Raw genomic sequence first — 27,773 nt, 5'->3', positions numbered from 1 at the left:
CACAAAGCACTGCTGGGACCAGCACAGGCACTCCAGTGACCAGAAAGCACTTGCAAGCTCCTGCTTATCTGAGAGGCAGCAAATCAATAAATTCACTGTCAGATCAGGGTTTTTTCCCCTCTTTGTATCAGCTCTGTGATGCCTCTGATCCCTCTCTTAATGAAAAAGTTCTTACTGATTTCCAGAGAATTCAGCAAGACCGAGCAGAAAAAGAAACTAAAAAAGGAAATGGCAAGTGAGTCATTAGTGGGTGGAGAAAAGAACTGTATAGTAAGTAATCTTCAACTTTTACTCCTTTAAAATAAACAGTGCCACAAATTGAAGGAATCCCTTGACACTAGTGAAGATGGAGCAGTAACAAGCCCTGCACAGTCTGTAGGAATGATGAATTCCTCCACTCAAAGGGGTTACTTATGCCAGATGCCAATAAGCACACAGGTAGAATTAATCTTCTTGCTTGGAAACCTCTAGATGGAAGTTCCAATTTTAAAAACAAGATCATACTCAGAGAGAAGCAAGCGAACCAGCACCAAACCAGAATATTCTTCCCAATTTCAAACAGCTAAGAAAATTCCTTTATTGTTTCCCATCTTTTGGCTGCTACTGCCAGCATTATGACCCTTGAGTCAAGCAGGTGCTCAGATGCTGAAACAGGAGGAGAGTTTCTTCCCCATTATTAGGTTTTACATGACCAACAACCTGTTCAAGTGAAAGGTGTCCCTACCCATGGCAGGGGGTAGGAGCTGGATGAGCTTTGAGGTCCCTTCCAACCCAAACTGTTCTATGACTATGATTAACCAGAGCAGGCATGGTGCCATGATCCTTCTAACCCTCCTACAGCACAAATATGTTCCCTGTGGAATGTACTTTGGTGTGTACTTTCTCACACTCATCTCTTTGATTCATTTTGCCCTGGCTTACCAAAACACAGCCCTTTTTCCTAGGCCTGGTTACTACAGCAACAAAATTTTTTTAAGTTTGGTAGCAACACATTGCAGGCACCAAAAAAAATCTGCTATTAGTTCAAGAAACATGAAGCTGCAAGCCAGCAGCCCATGCAGAGAAATCCTGCTGTAGTATCTCACCCCTGCCTCTCTAATTAAGAAACTCTAAGAAACTCCACCTCCTTGGCAGAGCACAAGCCTGAGCAACCTCTGACTTCAAAGGATGCACAACAGAGGTGCACTGCCCACAACATCCTGTGTGCCTGTCACTGCAGAGAAACCACAGGAGAAATCTGATGGGCTGCCACAAGAATATTACACTCCACAGATGCTATTAGTTCCACTAATGATTAAAGCCAAAGCACCACTTTAAACTCCATATGGTATCACATCTGCATTCTTCTGCACACACATGAGTATTAACACACAAAAAAGAAGGTTTGGGGGGGTGTTCTCAGGGTTTGGACTTTTTTTTTTTTTTTTTAATAATCAGAAAAGCCATCCTGTATTGTTATTTCACTGCAAAGTGACTCTATTAGATATTATATTATTACTCCACTTGCATACAGCTCAGAAGCAGGGGAAAAAAGCCTCTTGGTGCACACAGTCATTTCTAATTCACTGCCTTGGGACATGAGGGTTTTTATTGCAGAGGTGAACAATGATTAGTCCTTAGCTGTCAGGTTGAGAGACTGTTTCTAACCCTGAGCTACAGTCCAGCCCAATGCAGCACACACAGACTCAACAATACACCAAGGACAGCACAAACTGGTCAATCTGATCATTTCTCAGCAGCACCCAGTCATTCTACAAAGTTCAGCCAGACTATTATCACTGTTATCAATTAGTTCTTATCTATGCCAGATTTGCCCCTGATTTCAACTAAGGGAACTTTCCCAAAAACATTTCATCTGGTCACACACAGCCCCCCCGAGTGAGTGTGCTATTATGAGAAAGCAAACTGATACAAATATAGCACAGTGACAGTATCCACTCTGCAGTTATTTCCTCTGCGAAACAGAGCAGAATGAAGTGGGTAAGCTGCTCAGCCAGCTTTCTTCTAAGGCCACTGAAAACTGCATTGATGACATCAACAAAAATAATCAGTTAAAGACAGATCTGAGCAAATAAATCTCAAACAACATTTAAACCGAGCCATCTGACCTCCTCTCAAGTATCCACCACCATAAGATGACACTTCCACTTGTTTCTTCTCCATTTATATTCATTCATGGAATAGATTTTTTTCCTGGTAGCTTTTATTTTCACAAGCCAAATTGATTGCAAGTTGATCGATGAATTAATCATCCAATATCTGAAACTCTACTTGTGATGGATAGGCTAGGACAGGGCAGAAATTAAACTTAATTGGTGATTGAGTGTGCATACACAGGCACTCCTCTGTAATCCTCAATTCAGATGCAGAAATTCAGGCTAGGATTTTCACAGTTAAAGCCAGAAGGCAAACAACCCTAAAATGCTTGGGGTTTTGTGGTGAGGTTTCTTTTCTCTGTTTATTTTTAAACTCCACATGTAGTAACAAATATGGTTAGACAACATCCTTATCTCTGCAGAAAAAATAAAAAAGCAGCCTATAGTAAGCAGAAATAATTTTCTGGAAGCATTTTCCCAGCTACAGTTGAACTGCCAACTTTAAACACGTTATTTTAGCATACAAGATGAATGTAGCTCAGGAAGAAGAAGAATCACTCTTCCTAATCCTCCTCTCATGCACCCTCCTCCAGCCTGTTCTCAAGACATGAAGCATTGCTTAAAAAATGCCCACGGAACAGACTGAAAGAAGTTGCTGCCCCTCTATATAGTTATTTATAATAGATAATCTTAGAATCACTCTTAATTCCAGCTCATCATTTATGGTGTTGGCACAGTTGCTCCAGTGAATTCAGTCTCATTACTCACCTTTGGGTTGTACATTATCTTGCATTTTATACATCATCCTTCTTTGTCCAGTGGATCCCTCACAAACACTTACAGAACCAAGTGAAGATGAATAATGACCCAAGGACAAAGCTAAACCTGAAATACTATGATTTTATGGCCAGCTACAGAAAAGCAGGGACATGTTTTGAATACACAGACAAAGCTCTAAGTGAAGCAGCAATAAATCCATGAATGCCATGCTATGTAGTGACTTTCCACCAGGCTTCTGCACTATCCCAAGATATTAAACAGCACTTGGAAAGTCAGCAGGACTTTGTTGTCAATGCTCACTTTGCTCAGCTTTGCTGTCAGTGGCCACACTCAGCTTGGAAACTTGATAAAAATGTCTTTGGGATAAAAACAACAAACAGGAATAGGATCATCCATTCAGCTGAAAGTCACACCAAGGTGGGGATGATGGAACAAGTGGGACAAGTTTTGGTTACCAGGATTGTACTAATAAGTACAGAAGGATCTCATTAATGGCAGCAAGCACTCCACTGATGTATTACATTGGAGTAGTTTACCTGTGACAACTCCTGCAGAAAGAGGAATGGGCCAAGCTGGTACATTTTTTCAAAGAAAACTTCATCAACAACATCCTCTTTAAACCTGCTGGGAAGGGGAACTGCTGCTGAAACCCATAAGCACTTTGCCCCAATAACTGAGATGTTTCACTGGGGAATCAAAGGCAAATTTCACAGCATAACCATCTGGAAGAATTTTGCAACATGATCACCAGAACCATGAGTTCTACTCCAGGCTCACTGTATCTCAAAATAGACCTCCCCAGCTTCCACATCCCATTCCGTTACAGGGATCACATTATCAAGGGTCCTGCCACAGCATCCTGGGTCACAGCACCTACTCTGGAACTGGCACTTCCTTGCTAAAATGTGACAGTGGCAGTGACAACACGTGTGTCCTCTCAGTCTCCTTAGACTGCAGTGATTACTCAGACACATCGTTTAGAACAGGAAGAGAAACAGGGTATCATGTAGGGGAAAAAAAAAAACAAACAAAAAAAAATCAATCATCATCACACACACCACTTGAAAATTCTTCAGCTAAAACCGAGCCACAAGACATCAATATAAGAATTTAAAGCAGTCTGGGCAAATACAAAAGGAATGAGCATCTGCCCAGTCATCATGGTTGTCAACCTTTACCACTGCCACAATATGAGCAGACACTACTGTGCTTCCCTGCTGCTCCATGCAGAGACCCATGCCAAGTCACTTCCACAAGCACACAGCACATGGAGAAGAGGCCTTGAGGCATCCCTTGCACTGGCATCAAAGAGGGAGCAAGAGCCAGATGCCAGCCCACCAGGAAAACCTGAGAAGAAGAGCCTTACCTATGTACAGGGAGGAATCTTTCCGCCTCACGTGGTCATCGATGTAGGAAACTCCCAGGGGCTGGACAGGGGTAGCACCAATGCCCAGGAGGACCTGTGCCCCGATGAGCAGCAAGTACATCATGTTGGTAGCAGTCCTATTCCTGCAGATAAGCTCTGGGTCTGGTCCCTCGTCGCTGCTGGAGCCGTTGACAGCACACACATCCCTCCCTTCGGCTCCCCAGCGTATCTCCCCCGATTCGTACTCGTACTGGTGGGTCAGAAACTCAGGCAAGGCAGAAAGGAGGGCACCCAAGGCCATGACTATCCCCCCACAGCCTATCAAGCGAGGCCGGTGTCCCCGGGCTCCGAAGTAGCTGACGAAGAGGATGAGGGCCAGGTTGCCGATCTCGAAGCTGCTGGCAATGACGCCCACGTCGGCACTCTGGAGGTTGAATCGCCGCTCCAAGGTGGTTAAAACACTCACCTGCAACACAGAAATCCAGAGAAAATTACATTCCATGCCTTCCATTCTCCCCATACATACTGCTAAAGCATAAATTTCCTTGACTTTTCCTGGAGATGAAACCAGACCCACCAAGGACATCCCAGTCACAGTACAGCAGCTGACCTCCAAGCACGACCTGACTGCTCCAATACAGCCACACCAGCAGGTCCTAATGCCAAGTGACATTTCACAGCCTACCACCTGCCTGAGCACATGTCACTTCCGAATTCCTGTGCCCATCAGGGTGTACTTTGGATGCCTGCAGACACCCATGATTCCATGATCTGTTAGTCTGTCTTTGGGCTCCCTTTTTATTTGAAGGCACAACCTTCACGGTGCACAGTCCCACAGAACCAAGGCACAAACCACACTGAGCTTCACATCCTGCCAGGCACCCAGCCTTTCCCTTGGAACGAACTGCAGTTAGGGAGCAGCAGGAAACCCTGCAGAGTCTTTGCCTGCACACCAGCACAAGGCCATCAAGCCACTCAGAGTGATGTGCACACAGGCAGTTTAGCTGTCATTGAATGCTTTTACTCAAGTATATAAATAAAATGCTGATCAAAGGGTTTAAACTGTTTGTGGATTAGTTAATGACTGGGATCGTCACAGAGTGTTTTTGAGAAGACAGGCCAATTAAGGTTTACATAGAAGTTTTAAATCCACCATGAAGAAGGGATGATTTAACAAATTGTAGGTATTTAAGACTAAGAAGAGAGAAGCACATGAATAGTCTTCAAATATTTAACATTGCTGCAAAAAGGAATGACCTGTTCTTTGAATTCAAAATGAACAGGAAAGAAGTGACAAGTTTAAACTGCAGCAGAGGTGATTCAAGTTGGATACAAGGTGGGGAGAAACCACATTTTACTGGTAGGGACTGTGAGGCACTTAAATGTGCTGCCTGGAAAGGCTGCAAAGGTCTTTAACAGAGCACAGACCAGCATCTGTCAGGAAAGACACAGGTATGACTGATCTTGCCATGGGGCAGGAAAATGAACAAGATCATCTGTTGAGAGCTCCTCCAATCTTGATTACATGGTGCAGTGAAACACAATGTGGATTTCCTGCAACAGACACGGCACTGATCAAAGCATGAAGGATGAACCATTAAGTACCTCACTTGCTGTCAGCCCTGCTCAAGGGAGAAAACAGAGTATTCTCATGTCTATGGCAGTGTACCTCTTCTACAGCAAAAAAGCAACAAAAGAAATCTTGAACGTGTCACAGAAATGCCAAAAACTTTTACCTTGAATAAAAAACTATCTAGTTTTTCAGGCTGCAAAAGATGAAGGTATTTAAGGTTGTCCTAAAAGAGGCAGGTTTCTCTACTCCAAAAAAAAGTGATAAAGACCTCAGAGAAGAAGGTAGCCCCTGGATAGAATAAAAATAGCCTCCCACTGGAGGCACTGAAAATCTTTGCTGATAAACCTCACGAAGCAGGAGCCAGCCTGACCGACTTTAAAGTATTCTGACAGCAGTTCTTCTCTGGGGGCAGTTTGCCTCTGCTAGGGTACACCAGGGCACAGCTGGACAAAGACAGCCCCATCAGTAACAAAATGGAAAATGGAAACAACCCACTTCTGCTGCTTTGCATAAGCAAAAGCTCCCAAACCTGACTGTGGTAAGTGTCCAAGTCAGATCTCCAAAACTGGACTGTGTTACTGCTTTCTGAAAATCCAGCCTTCTTCTCTTACAGGCAGCTATCACTTTATACCACCACCAATGAAATCCCCCCCAGCTAAAGAGCAAAGAGCTGAGGATGGCAAGGAGAAAGAAACCTAAAAATCAAATCCTATGAATAAAGGGAGTGCAAAGAGCAGTAACTCTTCCCATGGCAAAGCCAGGTGTGTCAGAGGGAGAGGAGATCACCACTTTGCCTGCAGCTCCAGGTGCAGGTCCCTGCTGGGACGAAGAGCTCTGTGACTCAGGAGGGAGGATGGTGTCCTGTGTGCAGGGCACAGCACAGCCTGTCCCTGCTCCAGCAGCCTTGGCCAGCAGTGCTGCAGCTCAGCTCACACTCTCAGGGACACTGCAGCTCCCAGCCCCTGAGGGAGCTGAGCAGGTGAGCACAGACACTGCTAGAAAACATTGCTCTGGTGTTTCCAGAGCAAGGAGGGGAGATACAGACAGCATCCCACAGCCACAGGCACATCCACCAGGCACCCATGGGAGGGAGAACCATGGAATGGTTTGGATTGGGAAGCGCCTCAAAGATCATCTATAGATCCAAAGCTCCCACCATGGGTAAGGATTTATGGTTTCATTACAAGGTGTGGTCTAATGGGGCGGTCACTGGGACCTGTGAACACCAATTTTGATAGACTGGGAAATCTCTCCAAGATCAATATATGGCTCTGAGCATGCAAAGTTATGTCTGTGGTGCTCATTTCTGAGCTGCACCTAGATGGAAACTCATGATTACTCACTACAGCTGTGTAAACTGAGGTAGAGAGCCAACTATTCATGAGTCAAGTACAGTCAACAAAATTAATTTCTGATGGAATAATTTAGGCTGGAAGATTGAAAGCCAACAGAAGTGATTTCCCAAGGCCAACTGGTATTAACTAGCTTTGGAAGTCTCCCACATTTCGACCTGGCTGCCAAATTTTAGGCTTTTACCATACATATAGAGAAGTTGCTAGAAAGCAGGATGGTGTTTAGACATGTGTGGGTGCCAGGTCTCAAAAGGGTCAGATTTTGAACAGCTGGATTTCAGACATTAAAAAACCCACACATTTCCAGGTACAATTCACAGTGACAGAGACAATCAATTGGTGACAAACCAGGGAACTAAAACCAGAGACCCAATTCTCATTCCACTCTTATTTCAGCAGGACTTCAGCCCATCTTTTCCTTTTTACAAAAGCTAACCCATTAACAGTAGGGAAAAAGAGTCTCACCATCCCCTAATACTTCCTTGCTTTACTTTGGGGAAAAGACTGAAACAAAAGCAGGAAGAGGACCACAACACAAGGCAAATTCCAACCCTCTTGATAAGAGCTGGCAGTTCTCACTCCTCTGGCCAGATCACACTGCATCTCCCAGTTTGCTCCTTCTGGCTGTGGCACTGCTACCCAGTGCCACCAGCTCTGCCTTTGTAAGTGGGTTATGAGGAGTGGAGGGTATGGTGAAAGAACAAATCCATCACACCAGCCTTGAGCATCCAGAAGAAAACAGCATCCAAGTACAAAATGCTGAGACCAGCACACCAGCAGAGTAGCCTCCAAAACTGACAGTCACAGTGAGGGGAAAAAAAAATAAATCCCAAAATAAAAACAGGGCTGGAAAATAAACTGTCAACATGCAGATTCTTAGCCAGAGAACACAACAGCATTTTATCCAGGGTGGCTGCAGCCCAGACAGCACAGCCCAAACTCTTACTATGACATTGGCTGTGACCTTACAAAGACCAACTACAAAATCAGCATTAGCATAGCAGAAATGTTACCTGCACTTATGCAAAATAAACCCCTGCCCATGAATAAAATCATTCTCCCACCCTCCATGCTCCACTTTTGTGGACTTCCTGCATATAAGGTTTAACCTGACTAGGTTTGCAGTTTCTATGGTAGGATGTTCCCAGTGCCCTTGTAACTGTGAGATAAAAACACTCTATTGCCCCTATTTCCTTTCACAGTCCTGTTCCCCAGCAGACCAACCATCACCACTCCCAGACACTAACTCTGTTTATCCAGAGTTACATAAAATGTTGTAAAAGACACCACAGGTCCCTGTAAAGTACTGATGCTATGTGAAAAGGCTGTGAGGATTATAAAAAGTCCCTGTGTGCTGGTGCCAGGTTGATCACCCTAGAGCACAGCCCACGTGGATGGATGTGGGCCATGGGATGGTGCAGCAGCACAGCAGCTTCAGATGGACAACCTCCTGCTAAAACACAGCAGGGAAACACCAGCAGCCCACAGTGCTGACTCCTGTCAGCTTACACAGCTGTTCAGTGAGGGATGGGGAGAATAGACTAAAAGGGTATTTAGTTAAAAAAAGCTTCTAACCCAAGATCAAAGCAGCTACCAGGAAGCAAAGACAGCACCCAGCAAAACCCATGGAGGCAAGACAGAGCAGATCATGCAGTCTGACCCCAGGAAGTCACTGGTGAGAAACACCCAGACAGGCCCAGAGCAGGCACAAGGACAGAGGCAGGGCCAGTGCTCCAGCCATGGGTCATGCCAGCACCCAGGAAATGGGAACAGCACTGAAACCACAGCTGCCTATGGCAATGTGCCTGCCTGCCACCCTGGTGTGCTCCATTTTCAACAGCAGCTCCCTAAGATGCAGCTCTTAGACAGATCAGCTGTGTGGCTGTTGTTACTCCACAAGTCCATGCTCCTCCAGACTGGTCTATACCAGATCAGCAACTGGACCACTGAAACCAGTTTGGGCACCTGCACACCTTGCTCATGCAGAAAGCAGGCTGGGCATCTGGAAAAGATCATGCAACCCAGTACCCACAGTAACCCAGCCTTCTGCCCTTCTGTGAACACACTGCAACATACAATAACTAGAAATGTTTAAAACTTATGGCATGCTTGCACTGTCTGCCCTTACTGAGCCACAGCAGGCTGCACACACACATTTGGATCAGATAACTGACACCAGACAGGTCTGGGCTGAAGGGGCCTCCTAACACCACCCTGAAACACTCTGCAATGATTGAAAAAGGAAAATGTCTCACATAACACACACAGTGATAAATGACCCACATCAAAAAAAAAAGAAATCAATCACCACCTTAAAATTTTCCAGCCAAAGCAATTTGTACTGCAACTTTTGTAACTAAATCCACAGAAGCTTATGCCATGCCATTCTGGACTTATTTCAATAATACAAGCTCACATTCATCATTCCTGCCTGTCCCAAATCTACAGAGCTCGGCCTTTCTGAACCAAGGTAAATTTGTTTTCTCTATAGGCTGTTTATTTTATATTAGTGCTCAGCAAAAATACAATCCACAGACCTGCTTCACCCTATTGCCCCACTTGATCACTAAGAGATGAACTGAAGGCTGGGAGCACCATGATGGAGTCAGAGACACAGTATATTGAAAATGAATATCATATTGTTCGTATCTCCAATGATCAAGTCATATTCACCCACAGAGTCTACAGTTAAGTTCATTGTATTAATAATACTGGGTTATATATAGAAAACACATTGACTTTATGCCTGAAGGGCCTTTTCAAAAGGCTTCTTTTTAATGTAAAATACATTTTCTCAGTTATGTGGTAAGAGATTGGACTTGAAGAGACATGTCTGCAGTGCTACAGGGTGTAAAATAATTGCCTGGCAACTACATTCCCAGAGGAAAACAAATGCAAACCTTCTCCCACAGTCTCCATTTCAGAGCTGGGACACACAGGGCTCCTTGAAGAGCCAAAGGGGCCATGCCAGAAGTGCCAATCCTTCCAGGTGCCTCCACCCACTTCTTCAGGTGTCACCTCATCCTCTCATCCAGCTGTGCAGGACAGGCAAATGTGATCCCATGGCTGGAGACTCAACAGCTGGTCCCAGGGGCTCAGTCACCCTCCTTCCCACAGCCACCAGGCTCAGGCTTCAAGCCCAAGGGAATGATGCTGATCCTCTGCCCTGACATCTTCCTGCTCCACAGTTCCAGTGTTGAGATGGATCACTTGTGGTTGAGCCAAACTTTTAAAAAGGCAGCCACCTCCTTGGCATTTTGCCCACTCCTTCCCCATTGGATGGCTGGGAAAAGGGCAACAACCTTATTACCCTGTGCCCAAACCCAGGCAACAGTTCTTGCTGCTCCTCACCCCACTGAAGTAGTGAGGGCATCAGGACCTCCTGTCTCAGGCTGTGGATCACTTGTCTGAACACCTTTCCTGCTCCACGAAGTCAGTCAAAACTCAAAATACATTTTCAGTGCAGATGCCAACACCTGTGCTGGCTTTGGGCACACAAACATAAGGGAAAGCAAAAAAAAGGTGGCAATATGAACACACCCAAGCTGGCTCTGCTCAAGGTCTGGAAATCATCTCTGCACAGAAATTTGCATTCACGTGACAGGGATAATAGATGCCACAGCTGAACCCCTGCTGAAAGTAGGGTGTTATTAGCTTGGCTCTTGCTGCATGTGCCTGTGCTGTTTCTAGGCCAGCACTCAAAAAATCTGCAAGTTACTGTACTGGTGCCATGAGGAGTTTGCAGCTTGGATCTGTGCCTCACTGGTGTGAAAAATTCATTTTATATTCTAGTGACCAGCTCTGAGGTTAATGACACAGTCCAAATCAAGCACACGTTCAAGGTCAGGGTTTTCAGGGCCTGAGAAGAGAGGGCTTTGTACCATGCAGCAAGAGAAACAGCACATCACACTCCTAGCTGAGGCAAGGCACACATTTTTGGCAACCTTCTTCTCTCTGGCATCAAGCAGAAAACTTTCCTGCCATCTCTTGTAGCTCACTGTGCATCTCCTCACCACATTTCAGCAGCCACAGCATCCTGTGCCTCTTGGCCAACACACAAGGCACAAAACAAGGGTACCTGGGCACCTTTTGCAGGGTTTCACAGCTGTGCCACAAACAGTGATGCTCCAGGCTGTTGCACACTGCAAACAGAGCAAAGAGTACTCAGCACCCATGGAAGAGATCCTGTTTGGTCAGAAGCTGATACATCAGTGCAAAGCCACAGTTTGTTCCAAAATAGATTAAACCAGAAGAAAGCCACGTGCCTCTGAAAGGTAAATGTGCATTTCCCACCACTCTGGTAAAACTGGGATCCATGCTGGCCAAACGTGCTGCATAAAAACCTAACCTCTAACTTACTGCAGCAAACAGCAATGCAGGCAGGGCTGTCAATACCTTCCTCATCAGCTTCCTACAGTCCTGCACAGGACACAATGGGCTGACCCCTTTCCCAGCTCCCCGAGGAAGGGAGGGAGCAGTGCCCCATTTACAGCACTGTCAACAAAAAGATCACTGGGGTGTTATTTGCAGCTACCCCCTCACCCTTCCTTCATCATGGAAAGTCAGCCTGAGTCACCAGCAGCTCAAAGCGGACCCAGGTACAGAGCCAGGCCACACAGAACTGCCTAAGCAGAACTTGAAAGGCTTCTTCTGTTGCTTTGAAACAGATGCACACCACAGCCAAAATCCTGTTTTTTAACCTTTTAAACCCCCAACCTACAGTGCCATTATAATCACAACCACAGACCTTGTGTCCACACAAGCTTTCTGCCTCCAAGTCTGCTGTTCAATACTGACCTCACTGTGTGACAGCAGGTGGTATTTTAGTCCCTGACAAGGTATCTACATAAAAATACCCAGTGCCAGAATCCATTTTTAGCACCAACTTTCCTTGAGTAGCACACTTACAACGAAGCCAGTAGATATGTGAATCCTTACTTATTTTTAAATGTTATGTCATTTTCACTGGCAGCCAAATAACACATCATAAACATGCAAAGAAGAACAAACCTCAACCCTGTAGCTGCATTTCCTCATGCTTTAAAAACTGTAGCACAGAACAACACTGCTGGCACATTTCAGACTTGGGGGACAAAGAATTCCATGTGGGATAAGGGGCTGGTGAGCAGGGACAGCCAATCTCTCTGTCAAATAAACAGCCAAGGGAAAGCTTCTGGAACATTTTTGACACATCCAGAGATACATCTCTTTCTTTTTCCCCGTGGCCAGCAAGTAGGTGTACAAAGCCAGATGAAGAGTAATTCAAATATATATGTATGTATAATTTAAATGTAGGCTCCTACAGCACTCCTGGCCACATACAGAACTGGCAGCACGATCCATACATGGGTCTGGAACTCTGCAAACTGAGCATCACCATGCTGGGTTCCAGTTGAGAGCAGGAGATAAAATTCATGTTGCTGGAAGACTCTTAACAGGAAAAATCTCCCTTCCAGATACTATCACATGGACTATGTACTACCACTGGAGAGGCACAATCCCAAACTGTCACACTGCAACAGCCTCCCTTCACCTCCACAACTGAATGCTGGTTTGTTATCTAATAAAACACTTCCTAACACAACACTTCCATGCCTGCAGAGAAGGCTTTCTGCTATAAACAGGGCACTTACCAGCAGAAACCATAATGCAAGCCTGGTGAGGAAAGCTGCCGTGCAAAGGGCTTCACGTTATCTTAATTTATGGTCCAGAGCTGGACTCGGGGCTAAGGGCTGCCCCCAGTCATGGCACTGTGCAGATGAGGAAGCAAGGCCTGTGGAGCTGGCTGCTGAAGCATTCCCAGCTGCCAGGATGAGCCAGGGCAGAAGTGACACAGGCAGGACACTCTGAGGCAGCGTTAATAAAAGCTTTGAAGGAGGCTGAACTCAGGTTTCACAGTTGGAGGACAACGCTGATTATATAAAGCTATATACTGGGAGAGGAGCTTTTCTGACAAGTTCTACTACTTTTCTCTTCTGCTCTGGCTCTGCTGATATCTCTCCTGCTCTACTCCCTATCCAGCAGGAAGGATGCCTGGCTGCAGCAAATGGAACTCAGCTTAGGGAGAAGTTGGAGGCTTTTCTCATCAACCAGTGCATCAAGTGCTTTAATGCAGTAAGCCTTGGGACATAGGAAGCCATATAAAAGAGAAACAACAAAATGGCCACATTGTACTCCCACTGCACAGCACTTTGTAACTCATAAAAGAGAACCTGAATGACTGCAAACTCCTGCACGTGGAATTGGGGTCTCTCTAGCACCTGACCAGCAACACCCCAAGCTTGCCCTGGGGCCACATGTGCTGCTTGCTTATCCCCACCTCACACCCTGCAGCTCACACAAGCACTGTCCGTGTCATCCTGCTTATTTGCTAAGTAACACCCTCCTACAAAGCTGTTCACAAGCCCATTTCTCCTTTCACCTTGTCTCTGTGCAGCGCCCAGGGTACAAACAGGAGCCATGAGCTGCTGACAAACCTCCCACTAAAGGGAGAGGCAGGCTGGGAGGTGAGCTAGGAGGGCCATGGTGAAAGTGGGCAAGTCATGGCTTGAAGGTGATCTTAAATCTATTTACTGCAGAATCACCAGACCCTGAAAAACTCTAATGAGCACACGGAAGGAAGACAGAAGCTCCCACCTCTTCTGTTTACCTATGAGAGTCTGACACAAGCAAAAGCACAACAGGAGAGGAGTTCCTATACAGGATCACTGCTCCTAGAGACACACCAAATTCTGGGAGGAATCCATCATTCAGGCACTACAGAGTGGGAATGGTTTTGCATTTAGCATTCAGCATAATGCCAGAGACATCCACTAAGTAATGGTTACTGCAGCCAACATGAGTGCTCTCTCTCCTCTCCTTGAACCTCCCCAGTCTGGGTTCTCTCAACCTCCACAGCCATTTCAAATCCCATGTTTTCACCTCCTTCCAGTTCTTCACTCATCCTTTTCAGACAGCTTCTGCATGAAGTTAATTCTCTTTACTCAGCTTCTCCCTGATTCCTGCCTCCCCAAGGTACTAATTACAATACAGCCAGGCACATAACATTTAGACTCTAATTTTGCCCTGCTTTAAAGGAAGCTAGACACCACTGAGACAGTCCATTGCAGTCAGTAACAGGGAAGGATATTTTTCAAAAGCACTTTAGTGGCTTTGGAACAAGAATCCCATTTTCAAAGAGACACTTGGAGTAAGTCACTTCTGTCAATGACAGTACAGCTCAGAAAACATCCTTGAAAATAACACCCTCAGGCTCTTTTAAAATCCATCACTTATCAAAGAGTGTGTAAAGCAGACCCAAGTAGTCTTTTCCAGTGAAGCCCTAAACAGCAAAAGGCTAAATGTTTCAGCCTTGACATTTCAGGCAGGTGTGAAGGAAACAGGGATAACACTCAGCAACAAGGCTGCATCATCACAGGTAGGATAGCACACAATTACCACTCCATTAATTAATTTAGTTCAGCCTGTTATGATAACTGCTGGAGATGTGGTTCAGGGCCCAAGCCTGGGGGCCTCTTTCATCCCAGTCAGCATCACTGGAGCAGCTCAGTGCCCATCATCCTACACCACAGGATGACCATGGAACCTGACAAGAACACAGCCAGCACGTTTGCTGATTGAGAGAGAAAGCCCAAAGAAGGCTTTGATGCCCATTATAAAACCAGGAAATGAGCCCAAGCACACCTGGTCTGCACCTTCACCAAGAAATACAAATAGTAGTTGTTCCTCAGCCAACAAGCAATACCCCATGGGCTAAGCTGTCCTTTCCCAAGTCTGCCACATGTCACATTGTCCAAATAGAATAAATCCAGATTTCCCTGGGCACAAATATTTGTCTTGACTGATGAAGGGAGTCAGTTTGCATAGGTCTGGACATCCAGCTGCAAAGTAGGAGCTTGGCTTGAAAACCTTACCCACATGTGGCAAGAATGTTCCTCTGTTCCTGCCAAGATGCCACCATCAGCAGAATCTACCTGGCCAGTATTGGTTCAGAGGAATCAAGTTCTGTTCCTCTATCATTTAATCTCTCGCTTGAGCAGTGGGGGCGAGGAGGAGGTCAGGGAAATACACAGTGACAGGACTCCTGGAAACACTCCATGAACCTAATATTTTGTGACATTGTCTGGATACCAAGAGTTCTGAACACAATCAGGATGCTGAGAATCAAATTGAGAGTGTCTGAATCTATGCACTATGCACTACAGGGGGCAAATAAAGAAGAAAGCAAATGTCATTTTAGTTTCATTTGCACGTTCAGTGTAGCAAAGTTCTGTGCACCTCTTAAAGATCCCATTCCTTGAAGCCTCAGTGTGATGCCTGACAGAAATCTGTAAAGATTTGATCAACAGTAACTTGAGTACAAGTATTGGAGTAACCAGACACACTCCATTCATGTTAGCTATACCAGAAGACCACACTTTGCCACAAGCTATTTGCAGAACATTTTTGTCTATTATGGCAAACTACTCCCCCAAACTGTAATGGCAACTCAGAGCAAGTTGGTTTGAACATGGAGATATAGAAATATTGAACTGGAAACATTGTAGGAAAGCCTGGGAAGAAATTTCCATGCATGAGACCATACACCCTTATAGCAAATCCCAGAAAGAACTCTGCATCCAGATTTACCTCCCAGTAACCAGTTACCTCCTGCTAACCAATTGCTCACTGGATACCTGCCACAGATACCAAAGGTGTAGTCTATAAATGTGGGAATATCTGGAAAACTCAGAAAACAGCAAGGGACCCTGGGCACTGTTCAGGGATAGACTTCAAAAGTTTGCAGTCTGAAAACACACAGAGCTGATTCTAGAAGCTGCATCCAGTATTTCCCAAGAGTCATTATATACAGCTACAGTAATTCATTAGGGATCTTACAACTACAGGAATCCATTAGGGATCTATTTAAATAAGAAGGCAAAATAAAAATTCTGGCATAAAGCTTGTCCAGCATTGAATTAAGCTGAATAATTCAAATCAATAAATGCCATCTTAAATAAGGGAGGCTACACATAAGGCCCAAATGCTTCCACAAGAAACAGCAAGGAGAAATTTGAAACTTCTGCCTTCCTGCTAAGAAAGAGCAAGAACTGAGATTAAGTGCAACACAGTAGCCTTGATGCACCCTAATCCATGGAAAACACTGAACTTCTCTACAGGGCCAGCATCTGGGAAAGTTTGTGCAGTTGTGCCAAATGACACAGCAACCCCACAAAACTGTGCCTCTAGCACATGGCTTGCTAGTGTGGCTTAACTTCAATAGCCATCAAATAACTCCCAGGCTGATTTTGGAATCCATTCATTCACACAGTGATTTGTCAATGCAGAAGCAGCCTCAATTACACAAATTAACTCATGGAAGTGAACAGTTTATCTAGCTCCATGGAATACTTGAATACTTTCAGCATTTGCTCTCAAGCTCTCTGGAGCTGGTAGGTTTGAATTCCAGAGGCTGGGGGAAAGTTTTTCAGTAACCCTTAGCACCTCTCTTAAAATTTTTTAGTAGTATTAAATATCAGACTATAGAAACAGCCTATAAATAACAGACTATAGAAAGAGAACTAACAAAACCCAAAACCCAACCTAGACTAGCATCCAGGCTAAATTGTGAGCCAAGGGCTCAAGCAGCCATGTGGCTCTGGTATCACATTTTGGTATCAAAAATAGAAACTTGTGGCCCAAGCACTCCTGTTTGGAGCAAAGCTGGAGAGCACAAGGCAAGGCAGGGTCCTGCAGGAACAGAGCTGAGCTCAGTGGGCATTCCTTGCACTGAGCACCTCGGATGAGACCATCCACAGGATCCCCCAAACAGCCATCACAAACAAGCACCCCTAGACAAGGCATCCCTTCAGCTGAAGCTCCTGTCCCTCAGCCAGCAGCTGCACTGACTTCAGACATAAGGACCTGCATTATAACTAGCCACAGGCAGCAGGAAACAAAGTGTGCATCTCATGCAGAGGCTGAAAGGCCCATTGTAATTAACCACTCTCAGCCCTGTATGCTGGACAAGACAAAAACAAAACCCACAGTTTTCCTGTGCTGGTAAGCCCTAAAAACACTGCCCACGATTTCTCATAAAGGGCCTGTATGTCCAGCACTTTCTCCATCACAAGCTGGAGCATTTGGCGTAGGCTATGGGAAGGTTGACTCCCACAAAAATCACATTTTACAGACAATGCCTGCAGGACAGAAAGAACACCACCCTGTTTTAGTCAGACATGCTTCTCCTTGGGCTGAGCCTTGCTGCCCAGTGGGACACCACAAAAACCAGAGACTGATCTCCAAGTGCAGACAGGACCCAAGCACAGGGAAACCATTTACCAAGGGCAGCCAACATTTCTGCAAAGAGCACGCCAGTGCTCAAACATGATTAATGGTTTACTTTAGCTCGTGGTGAGGGTGGTGCTCTCCCAGCACAGCACAGTGAGGATCTGACAGAGACTGACTCCCAGAGAGCCTAGGGGGAAAAAAGGGTTGGGATGGGGGGACTATGGTGTTTTGATTTTTGGCTTTGTTTTAAACATCAAAATCTATTTTAATTGGCAATGAAAATTCATTTTCCCAGGTCAAGCCTGTTTTATGCCTGACAGTAATTGCTTTATCTCAACCCACAAGCTTTTTCACCTCTTTTCTGCCCCCACTGCATTGATGAGGGAGTGAGAGAGAAGCTGGGTAGAGATCTGGCTGCAGACCAAGGTTAACACACCACAACATCTCACCAAACACCCTTTAACAAGAAAAGAGTTAAAGCTTGAAGAATAACTTGGAGAAAACAGCTTTCTTAAATCACAACAATTACAGCTCTTCCTGCAGCTCAGTGAGATGATGAGAAGCAAGCTGTAGGACTGAAAAACTTAAAGTCTTAAGTTCTTCCTCTTTAAAAATCAAACCTTAGTTATAAACTGATACTTTTCTATTGTTTCCAAATTACTGGGTAAGAAAGGATCCATCCCAAATTTGGCACCTCAGTGCATCATCATACAACACTCAGACCATGTCAGGATAAGAAGTGAGCATTTTTCCAGCAGATGAAACTCATTAGCAGGGCACAAGAAGCAGCAAGACACCACTGGGGGCATTCCCTTTTCATGTTTTTCAAAATAATTTTCTTTCAGTCAGTATTTTAGCTTCTCTCCTGGAAAGTTTAAAATGCTTGCACTCTCATTTCTTGGCTTTTCTCAGTGTAGACAGGCACATGTGCACACACACCTCTGGTATTTTTCAGAGGTACAGGGACCTGCTACTGTCCCAAGCAAGGCACATGCCAGTCCTCCTGCATCTCCCTTCAGAGATTCCTTTCAAGCCAAAGCATGAGGTTTAGTCCACATTCCAGCACCAAAAATGCTCCCAAGCAAATCTCTGCTCTCTTGCTAATGATGTGCCAAACTATGTTTGCACGAAGCTGAGAAGTGGAAAGAGGTAGCAACTATTTCATATCCTCCTTTTCAGAAACAAAAAACAAGAACTCCAGAAAAATCTTTCTGCAGCCCTTCCTGGTAAAGTTCCACCAGAGAAAACAAATACTGTTCATTGTTTAACAGGACAGGTTGCAAAACTATTGAATCATGATGTTTTCTCACTCCCTGTTATTCCTTAGGATAATTAAAGGGATGGAACACATCTGAAACAAAAAAAAACTCAGAACTCTGTCCTGCTCTGGCAAACAGGCCCACCACTGCTATCTCTGGCCATACTGTGTTTGAACATTGGTGCTCCTGCCATGAAAAGCTCCATCTAATACAGGTACCAAGAAGACTCAAGGAAAAACACTTTTCACCTTAAACATCACTTCATAGAGATATTGCTCTGTTTTAGGAATGCAGAGAGCACCACTACCTGTCACCCTCCACTGCAAAACAATTCCCCATTGTTTCATGCACTTCTGCAGGTATTAAATGCTAGGTACCATCCTAAAATACACACATGCAACATGCATTTCAAGGCTGTTTCTTCTATATTGACCCAAGCCCAATGCTGATTTCAATTCAGCCAAAAGTCTTTCAGTGGGGACAAAAAAAAAAGTATGCTACAAATATACCACTATTTATGTTTGAAAATAAAAAGTGAAACATTTCTGAAAGGTTTCTGTATTCTTCCACACCCACACCACGCATCTCAACAGAACTTTCTTTCACTTTCCTTATGGCAGAGTTTGTAGCTGCCCTTAAAAAAACAACTAAAGAAAATGCTGGATTCAGATGCAAACATCAAAGCACCAAAAAACAAACCTGCCATAGCTGTTTCAGAAACTGGGTGAGTCATGAAGACCTCAATACAACTGAATTATCCACATTCTGTCAAAAACTTCACTGTCATGGATCACCATAAAACTAAATTTTAAGACTTTTTCCACTTTTAGTAAACTAAGGAATTATGAATTATACAGTGAATGGCATGGTGTTTCAAAAGGACACTTAAATATTAAAAATAAGCCACTTCCAGAAATCCTTTCCCAGGAAACAGATGTAGCATGGAATAACAACTCCTGTGCTCCCACACCAGCCCTTGCAGCCACATCTAAGATTTCTGCAAACATGCAGAAATCATCCAAGTGATAGCTGCAGACACCAAGATGGTGTGAAAAAAATACAGGGGAATCAGCTGGCTGCTTGGTGAGGTTTAGAAAGGCTACTATGAAGGGAGAGGCAACAGAGGACAAAAATAGAAACCAAAGCAAATTCCTTTTCTTCTTGAAAATAACAATGATGATAAACATTCAAGGAAACCAGAAATAAATATTTTGCTTTTACAGTGCAGTCATCTAAAATAGCTGTGTTCAGGCACTGCTGCAACAGCAGCTCAGTGAAAGATCCCCAACACAGTGGGCACTGTGCAATAACAGGAGGGGGCTGCTTCACCTCATCCAGGAATACTCAGGTGGCAAAATGCTGAAGCACATCAAATCAAGACTAAGGCTGGGAGAAAAAAATAAAACTTGCTAACTGGAGAGCTTAGAAAATCTGATTTTAGTTCTGAAGTGTTTTGTAGTTTGCTGAGTGAGAAGAGGCAGCTCTAAGCTCTGTGCTCTAAGTCTTTACCTCTGAATGATTACAACTGCATACCTGCTTAACATCTGGGAAAAAGGAACTTTGCTTTTCCCCATCCTCTCAAACAGAAACAGCAGGATGCAGGGACCACCTCTCTGAACACTACAGAATGCTTCCCATAAGAGGGCAGAACCCTCCCAGCAGGGATGGGAGGAGTGACAGACACTCCAGGAGCTCCCTCAACAGCCTGCAATCACTATTGATCCTATTGACAGCCTACAGAGCAGGGCAGTGTGAAATCTCTACTCTGTGGAGCAGACACCACTATTTGCTCTGCACTAACTATCTGCAAAGAGACAGAGTCTAGTGGCTGTTCCAAGGTGACCTGGAGACAAGACTCTTGGGGTTCTAGTCCTGGTTTTGCTGCAGAGCTATAATGAAGCCTTGTAAATCAAAATCAGTGGCCCATTTTTCTGTGCAATAGGAAAAATTAAGTCTTCCAAACTTCACTGGAGCATTAAAGGAGTTACTACACAAAGTCCTACCACGTTTATTTAAACTTCTTTGGATGATGCTTAAAATACAACACCTGTAGTTTCATCTGGTGTTGATCAGGAGACAAAGCTACACTAATTCATCCAAGGTGCAACCTCACCCACTAAATAGTTTGCCACTGTTTGATCTTCCTGTGAAGGAATAGCAGGAGACCAAGGAGTCTACAAGTAAGGATTATAATGCACAGAGGACAAATTCTTCTTGATGAATTGCAGAATAACCCTTCAGAAGCAATACATTTACTCTGCTGTAGCAGGACAGAAGTTGGCTTTTGGTCCTTTATAATATCCTGAAAGTAGGGGAAAAGAAAGCAAACCTGATAAACACTTCTTTTTGGGAAACAGGGAGTATCTGCTCTGCTTGGAGAGAAGGGGAGGGATCACAGCTCCACTGAGCTTTCCCTGGGATGGGGCTGCAGGACCACTAGAGTCACACTGCATGGAGTTCCTAAGCATTAACTAAGCATAACTTCAGAGCAGTGCATCCTCTGCTCCAGCTCAAGATCCCTTTAAACCTCAGCAGCAGGAATACTGCAGGCCATTAAACCACACAGAGCCAGTCACACAGGCACCCTGCAAGAGCTAGAGGGATTCTGGAAGTGAAGGCTGGCCAGAAAAAATGAGCCATTGGTTTTATGGTGGACCATAACATTTTTAACTGTTCTTTCTTTCAGGGCTTACAAATATCACTTGGCCCTTACAGAGTAATGGAAGAACTGCCAAACTTTCTGCTAAAAAGTAATAAAAACACTAAAATCAATTAGTCCACATTTAGACATCAAGTGCATTTTGCCTTTAAATGCATTTAACCAAGAAGACATCAGACTGTAAGTTGCCAATTGCACATACTACATAAGCTCTATGCCATTTCACCTATTAGTAGCAGATAAAAAAAACCTTTCTCCTAGTCAACACGTATATGTCAGTTACAAGTTTCCTTGCTACTCAAAAATCCACACTTAGATTGTAATTTGTTTCTGTAACCTAAATAAAGTTTTTATGTTAATGTGTCCATGCCACTCTCTCCACGCACACCCTGCAGGAGTCTGAAAGCATCAGAACCCAGAGCTGGATCTGGTTTCTGCTCCACCCTGCAGCCAGAGACCCCCAAAAACATCAAAAGGTGTCTTCAAACAGAAACATGAATGTAGTCAAAAGAGCTAGTTTAGAATAACTTTCCGTGCAGCTCAGCTGCAGAACAGACAATATTCTCTAATGGGAAAGGCACACCAGAAACAACTTTCCAGAAATAACATTGCCAGCAAAGATACATTAAGGGAAAATGAACGGTAAGCAATAACCAGCCAATGCTTGGCAATATTCATCCCCACTAAAACGTTTATTTTCACTCCATGGGTTTCTTCCCCTTTAACTACCCTGGAGACAAATAAATTATGAACATTACAGCTAATTTATTACTCAGCACTACTGAGGATGGAGACAAAAAAAAAAGCAGTATTTTCAAGCTGATTCTTATTCTAGGAAAACAAATACTTCATTAAAAACAATAATAAATTAAAAAGGGAAAACTGCTCTTGCAGTTAAGTCTGACCACGCCTAAGCTATTCAGGCTTTGCTGTTGTCAACCAATCAAATTCTTTATCAATAGCTTCAGAAACAGAATCAAGTTCTTAATCCCTGCCTCAGTTTCCCCACCTGTGACACTTCTCCCACCATGTCCATTCAGACTGCAAATACACAGAGGCAAATTCTGTTGTGCAGCACCAAGGACAAGAGAAAGCCCTGAAGCACTGCAGTACTCCAAAAACTGACTTTAAAGACATCCTCCATGGAGATCTTGCCAGATTTCAAGGAGGGTTTGCTCAGGTCTGTACCACCGATTATAGTATTGTATTTTTTATATTCAACATGGGAAAGGAAGAGGCTGCACAGCAAAACAACTTAAAAAATCCAAGAGCCAAATTCTGCTGTTAACTCCCCAGTTCCCAGCTTTTCATCACACAGAGCTCCTATTTCTGTTTGTTCCACCAGGAACCCTTTGGTGATTAACTTCTGTATTTATCTTGGATATTTATCTTTTTCCTGAAGATGGATTTTCAAGATTTGCATTGATATCTCAAACCCCAGCAGCAATAAAAGCACACAGAAGGAGCCTGTCTCAGAGACCACATACACACACTCTCTCACCTGGAGCCACACTGCACTACTTTTACTGCAGGCATTTAGTTAAGAGAGTTTTTGCAGGCTGCAGTCAAACATTGCTGCATGGGCTAAGCTCTCCCTAGGAAGTTAAGCACGGCTCAAAAGTTTTCATTCAGCAAAACAAGAAACAATTTGGCATTTCATTCCCACGCAAACACCAATGCACCCTCCTTGGGAGGGACCAATTATTTTCCTTTCCATCCCATGCTCAGGCCAGTCATCCTCTATCACTTGATAAAACACATGAATAGCTGCATTCAGAGCTGTAGCAAACAGAGACAGCTCAGTAAAGCTCTGTAAAAACAGCTCCCCAGAGCACACCACAGAACTGGTTCCCAACGTGCTTCCCATATGCATGCCCTTTATCTAAAGATGCCCGTGACTTTGGCAGATGTTGGATGCTTGCAACTAGGTCAGTTTGAATCAGAGTCGAGGCTAAAGGCTAGGGACAGAAATTAAACTGTGCTCCTGCTCCACAAACTGTGACTGTCAAACCGAGGTCTCCTTGCCTTCTGCTCAAGCAATGATTTCACCACTGGCTAGGCAGAAGATTTGACTGGCAGGGTGATGAAATGCCTCAGCGATGAACCATCAGGAGCACTTGGAAGCTATCACAGTAAAAATATTCCAAAATATAGCGCACGTAGGAATTGACAGGGAGGGAGGTAGACAGGCAGGAAAGTGTTGCCAAGGTATGTGAATCAGCCTTATCGAAACCCTCATCGCTGCACGGCTGGCATGACTGATCACACTGCTGCATCCACCCGAAAGGCACAGGGCTCCAGCTGGAGAAGGGAGCTCCAGCCCTTCCCTCCTGCTGCCATCTGCACCAGTCACCGTCTAATCCACTGCCCAGTGCTGCAGGAGAGCGACTGCAGGTGGCAATCAGCTGGGCTCTTCAAAGTTGAGTGAAAAAACTTCTGCAGCAGGAATGCCTGCAGACTACAAGCAGCATTTTCCCCACTGCCACTGCAGTTGCTGGGAAATCCAAGTTCCCAAAAGCACGCAGGAGTAATTAGATGAAGCCAAATAAATGTGTACACAAAACCTTACACGAATATGCAAATAATAGGGTGTATTCAGCAGCCCCAGAAATTAAAGCAGCAGCGCAGGCTTGTATTTGCATAAACTATGCAGGATATGGCACCAAGTAATTCTGGAACATGTGCATTTTACAAACAACAAGCATAATAATAGACAAATATTTTGGAACGTGACATTGATCAAATACTCCCTAAAACTTCACGTGAAGAACCTCAGAGACATCATACTATTTAAACACAGACATCTACTGCTGGTATCCTGGGGTATTTTCACTGCTGAGTTCTGTGGGAAAAGAATTGGACTTCATATAGATTTTTATCAGCATTTATTATTTATAAAGCCCTGTTGGCAAGCACACTGTTTCATGAACAAATAAAAGTGAATGATCCTTGCTTAAAAACCACATAATGAATGAATGTATACTTTGTACATATATACAAGTGGTTGCTGCTAGTCTATTGCACAGCGAATGTGGAAAACGGGAGGTTTTTAGAAGTAACAGTAGCCACTTCTAAATGTACTGACAGGAGAGCCAAGCCCAATCCAAACTGAGCTTTTCAATCACTCCGGAGAAGCCAAGCCCCTGGCTTGTTTTCTTAACAAGCTGAGTTTCTGCCCTCATGGTCTCTCTGTGCCGAACAAGACAAAATCTGAGGAAACCAACTTGTCGCCGTATAAGGCAAAAAAAGGTTTCTCTTCCTGAGTTACAAATAACTAGGGAAAGTCACACATGTGGCCAAGGAAAGCAGAAGTACGAATACAGAACTCCCTCACTGCTGACAGGCTAAAATTAGTAGTTTATTCAACTGCCCAGAACTACACACTGTGCCTGTCCTTGCAGCATCTCCCTGCTTGTCTGCCTTTCTGTTTGCTCTCCACTTTGTCTTGCCTGCTAATTTGTCCCTCGGGGAGCAGCCCGGCAGCCACCACTGAGCCCCACTCACCCCAGGGGCCTGAGCAAATGAATATCCACTTGCAGGTACACCTGGGCAACTCTGCAGTGCCTCCAAGGATTCCACCCCACGGCAGCACCTGAGAACAGCACCTGGCCCCATGGGGCACAGTCTGCAAAAACGATTAAACTCTCCATGCTTCCCAGCAAGCATCTTTGCTGCTCCTGCTCTCACTCCCCTGCAGCACCTGTAAGCACCCTGCTGGGCAGATTTGCTTTAAGCACAGATTCACCCTGCAATGACAATTCCACATTTGCATCTATTCATTGTTATGTACAGCTTCATGGTATTTGCAATGATGGCAGATAAATTACACAGGGAACAGAGGAACACTTTCCCATTGCAGCCGGGCCACTGCTTATGCATGCTAGGGATTGTTTTGAGTTTACTTTGCTTTTTTTCTTTTCCCCCACTGCCCAGTTGATACTGCCTGTGGATCCCTCTGGCCATGGAGCACAGTGACATGCTGCTCAGGACATAGAGTTGGAGAAAGGCAGAGCAGAGACAGCAGCACCTCAGCCGAGTTCACCCCTCGGAGGAGGGAGGGCTCTGGGAATCGCAGTGCTCATTTCCAGAGGATGGGGCTGGGGTGTGTGAAACACTCTAAAGGAGCAGCAACGCTGCTTCGGTACAAAGCACGCCCCAGGAGTTGGGGAAAACAGGAAAAGGAATGCTAAACTGGCGAGGAGTCAGCAATGCAAAGGAGTTGGAGGAAAATGCCACGCTAGGGACTAATGCTGCTGATCCTACGCTCAAACACGGCAGCGAAGCGTGCTGATACACAGTCCTCTAGCAGATCCATGCATTCCTGGTACACCCCTCTAGCAGATCCATGCATTCCTGGTACACCCCTCTAGCAGATCCACACATTCCTGGTACACCCCTCCAGCAGATCCATGCATTCCTGGTACACCCCTCTAGCAGATCCACACATTCCTGGTACACCCCTCCAGCAGACCCATGCATTGCTGGTACACCCCTCCAGCATACCCACACATTCCTGGCACACCGGTGCCCACTGGGTGACATCACCCGTGGGCTCTTCCTTGCCTATTACTTTGAGGAAGGATTATCCTACACTCATTCACACTGACAGCTCATTTTGCAAGTAGCTCATCGGAAACAATCTATTTACTTACTAAGGTGTTACTCACATAAAACAGGCATGTTCCTGTCAGGCTCCTACAAATTAAGTTATATCTACATGTACTCACCTAGGGTATAGAACTGCTGAATTTATCTCATCAGATGTGATGCAGTTCCCTTTGGAATTACAACTATGTTTCAAACTAAACTTATGTTTTATTATATGGAGATGAATTCTAATTTCCATTTCATATTAACTGGGAATATTAACCATGGTTAGTTTAGTCACATACCTTGAAAAATTATAGATCACGTTCAGTACAAATTTGCATAAGTAGTTTGAGCATGTGAGAGAAGCAATGCTAAATACTGAATACAAGTACCAAATGCAGAGTTCTTACATTTACTGTGGAATATATTATGTGTATGGCCTCAAAAAGCCTCAGAGATTACGAATACATTTCTTTTCCATGGAAACTATAATTCTCAAATCCAGCAAGCTATTTTGAGAAATTTAAATCAACTATACACTTACATCTGCTGGAAGCAGAACATTTCCACAGGCTGTACACTTCAAGGCACAAGCACAGCCGTATGGACATCTTCCCAACTCTTCTACTACACTTCTGCCTCTGACACCATCATCTCACTATGCAGATTTAGTGCTAAAGTCCTATTTGGATTGCTCTGTACCCGACACCGGGACTTTCGGGGCTGCTGCGCTTTTGCACAGCTGCATCACTTAAGAGGATGAGGAAAAGCGGTAACGCGGGAGGCACGAAATAAACGCCCCACTAGGTTCTGCCGGTGTTTACCCAGTGCGAAGTGCAGAGGCTGGCGCTGGAGCCGAGCGCCCGGCCGGCCGGGGAGCCGCGCTGGTGCCAGCCCGCGCCGGGCACGGCCGCGCTCCGGGCGCTCGGGCGTCCCGCGGAGCGCCCGCACAACTTGGGCGGCAGCGGGTGGGTGACCCCTCGGCGCTGCTGAGTCATTTCAGCCGCCGAACGCCGGGCTGCCCTGATCCCCCCCCGGGCCGGGGGGCTGCCCGCAGAGCAGAAACTTCCCCTGCGCCCCGCCGCGCACCGCCGCCCGCGGCTCAGCCCCGCCGGCGCGGGGGCTGCGGGCCGGCCGCACTCACCAGGTAGGCGCCCACCGTGCCCTGGGCCAGCATCAGCGCGCACTCGGACACCAGGAAGAGCTGGATGCTGGAGAAGCAGGAGACCTTCCTGCGCCGCCTGCGCTGCCGCGGCGCGCCGGCCCCCGGGAGCTCGCTGCCGCCGCCGCCGCCCGCCGAGCCCCGCTTCCCCGGCATCCTCCCGGGCACCGCGCTCCGCCGCCGCGGGATGGCGGGCCCGCGGTGCTCCGCGCCTTCCTCCTCCGCCTCCTCCTCCTCCTCTTTCTCGGGGTGCCAATCACAGCGGCAGCCCGCGGCTGCCTCTCCGCCCGCGGGCTGCTGCCATGGCCAGCTCGCCGCCGCCTCCGCCGCCGCCTCCTCGCTTCTCCCCTCCCCTCGCCCGGCCGCGCTCCCTCTCTCCGCCGGCTCCGCGCAGGCCGAATCCGCGTCCCCGCCGGCGAGGGGCGGGGAACGGCGGGGCTGGGGCTGGGGCCGGGGCTGGCGGAGGCTCCGCGGCGGCGGCGGGCGGGGCAGCCCCGTCCCCGTCCCCGTCCCGGGCTGTGGGCACGGCGGGGGGAGCGGCCGCACCGCCCGCCCCGACCCCGCTGCCCCCCGGCTGCGGCCGCGCCCCCCCGGCCGAGGGAGCGGGATGCGCCGGCGGGGAGCAGGGATGCTCTGCCGGAGAGCTGGGATGCTCCAGAGGGGAGCG

At 45.9% G+C, this 27,773-nt stretch overlaps 1 protein-coding gene across 1 annotated transcript in view; it reads right to left on the bottom strand.

Moving 5' to 3' along the window:
* The window catches only part of SLCO3A1 (solute carrier organic anion transporter family member 3A1), a 136,271-nt gene extending 108,888 nt beyond the window's left edge, over positions 1 to 27,383 (bottom strand). The window contains exons 1-2 of the mRNA XM_056499868.1: positions 27,089 to 27,383; positions 4,243 to 4,708 (exon numbers count right to left, since the gene is read on the bottom strand). Coding sequence (XP_056355843.1) covers positions 4,243 to 4,708; positions 27,089 to 27,262 — 640 coding nt within the window. The 5' untranslated portion in view covers positions 27,263 to 27,383. The remainder of the gene's footprint in view (positions 1 to 4,242; positions 4,709 to 27,088) is intronic.
* Between the last annotated feature and the right edge of the window lie 390 nt (positions 27,384 to 27,773).

The sequence above is a fragment of the Oenanthe melanoleuca genome, chromosome 10, assembly GCF_029582105.1.
Source record: "Oenanthe melanoleuca isolate GR-GAL-2019-014 chromosome 10, OMel1.0, whole genome shotgun sequence".
Classification (NCBI taxonomy): Eukaryota; Metazoa; Chordata; class Aves; order Passeriformes; family Muscicapidae; genus Oenanthe; species Oenanthe melanoleuca.
The sequence above is the reverse complement of the archived record's forward strand: the minus strand, read 5'-3'. Positions and strand labels throughout refer to the sequence as shown.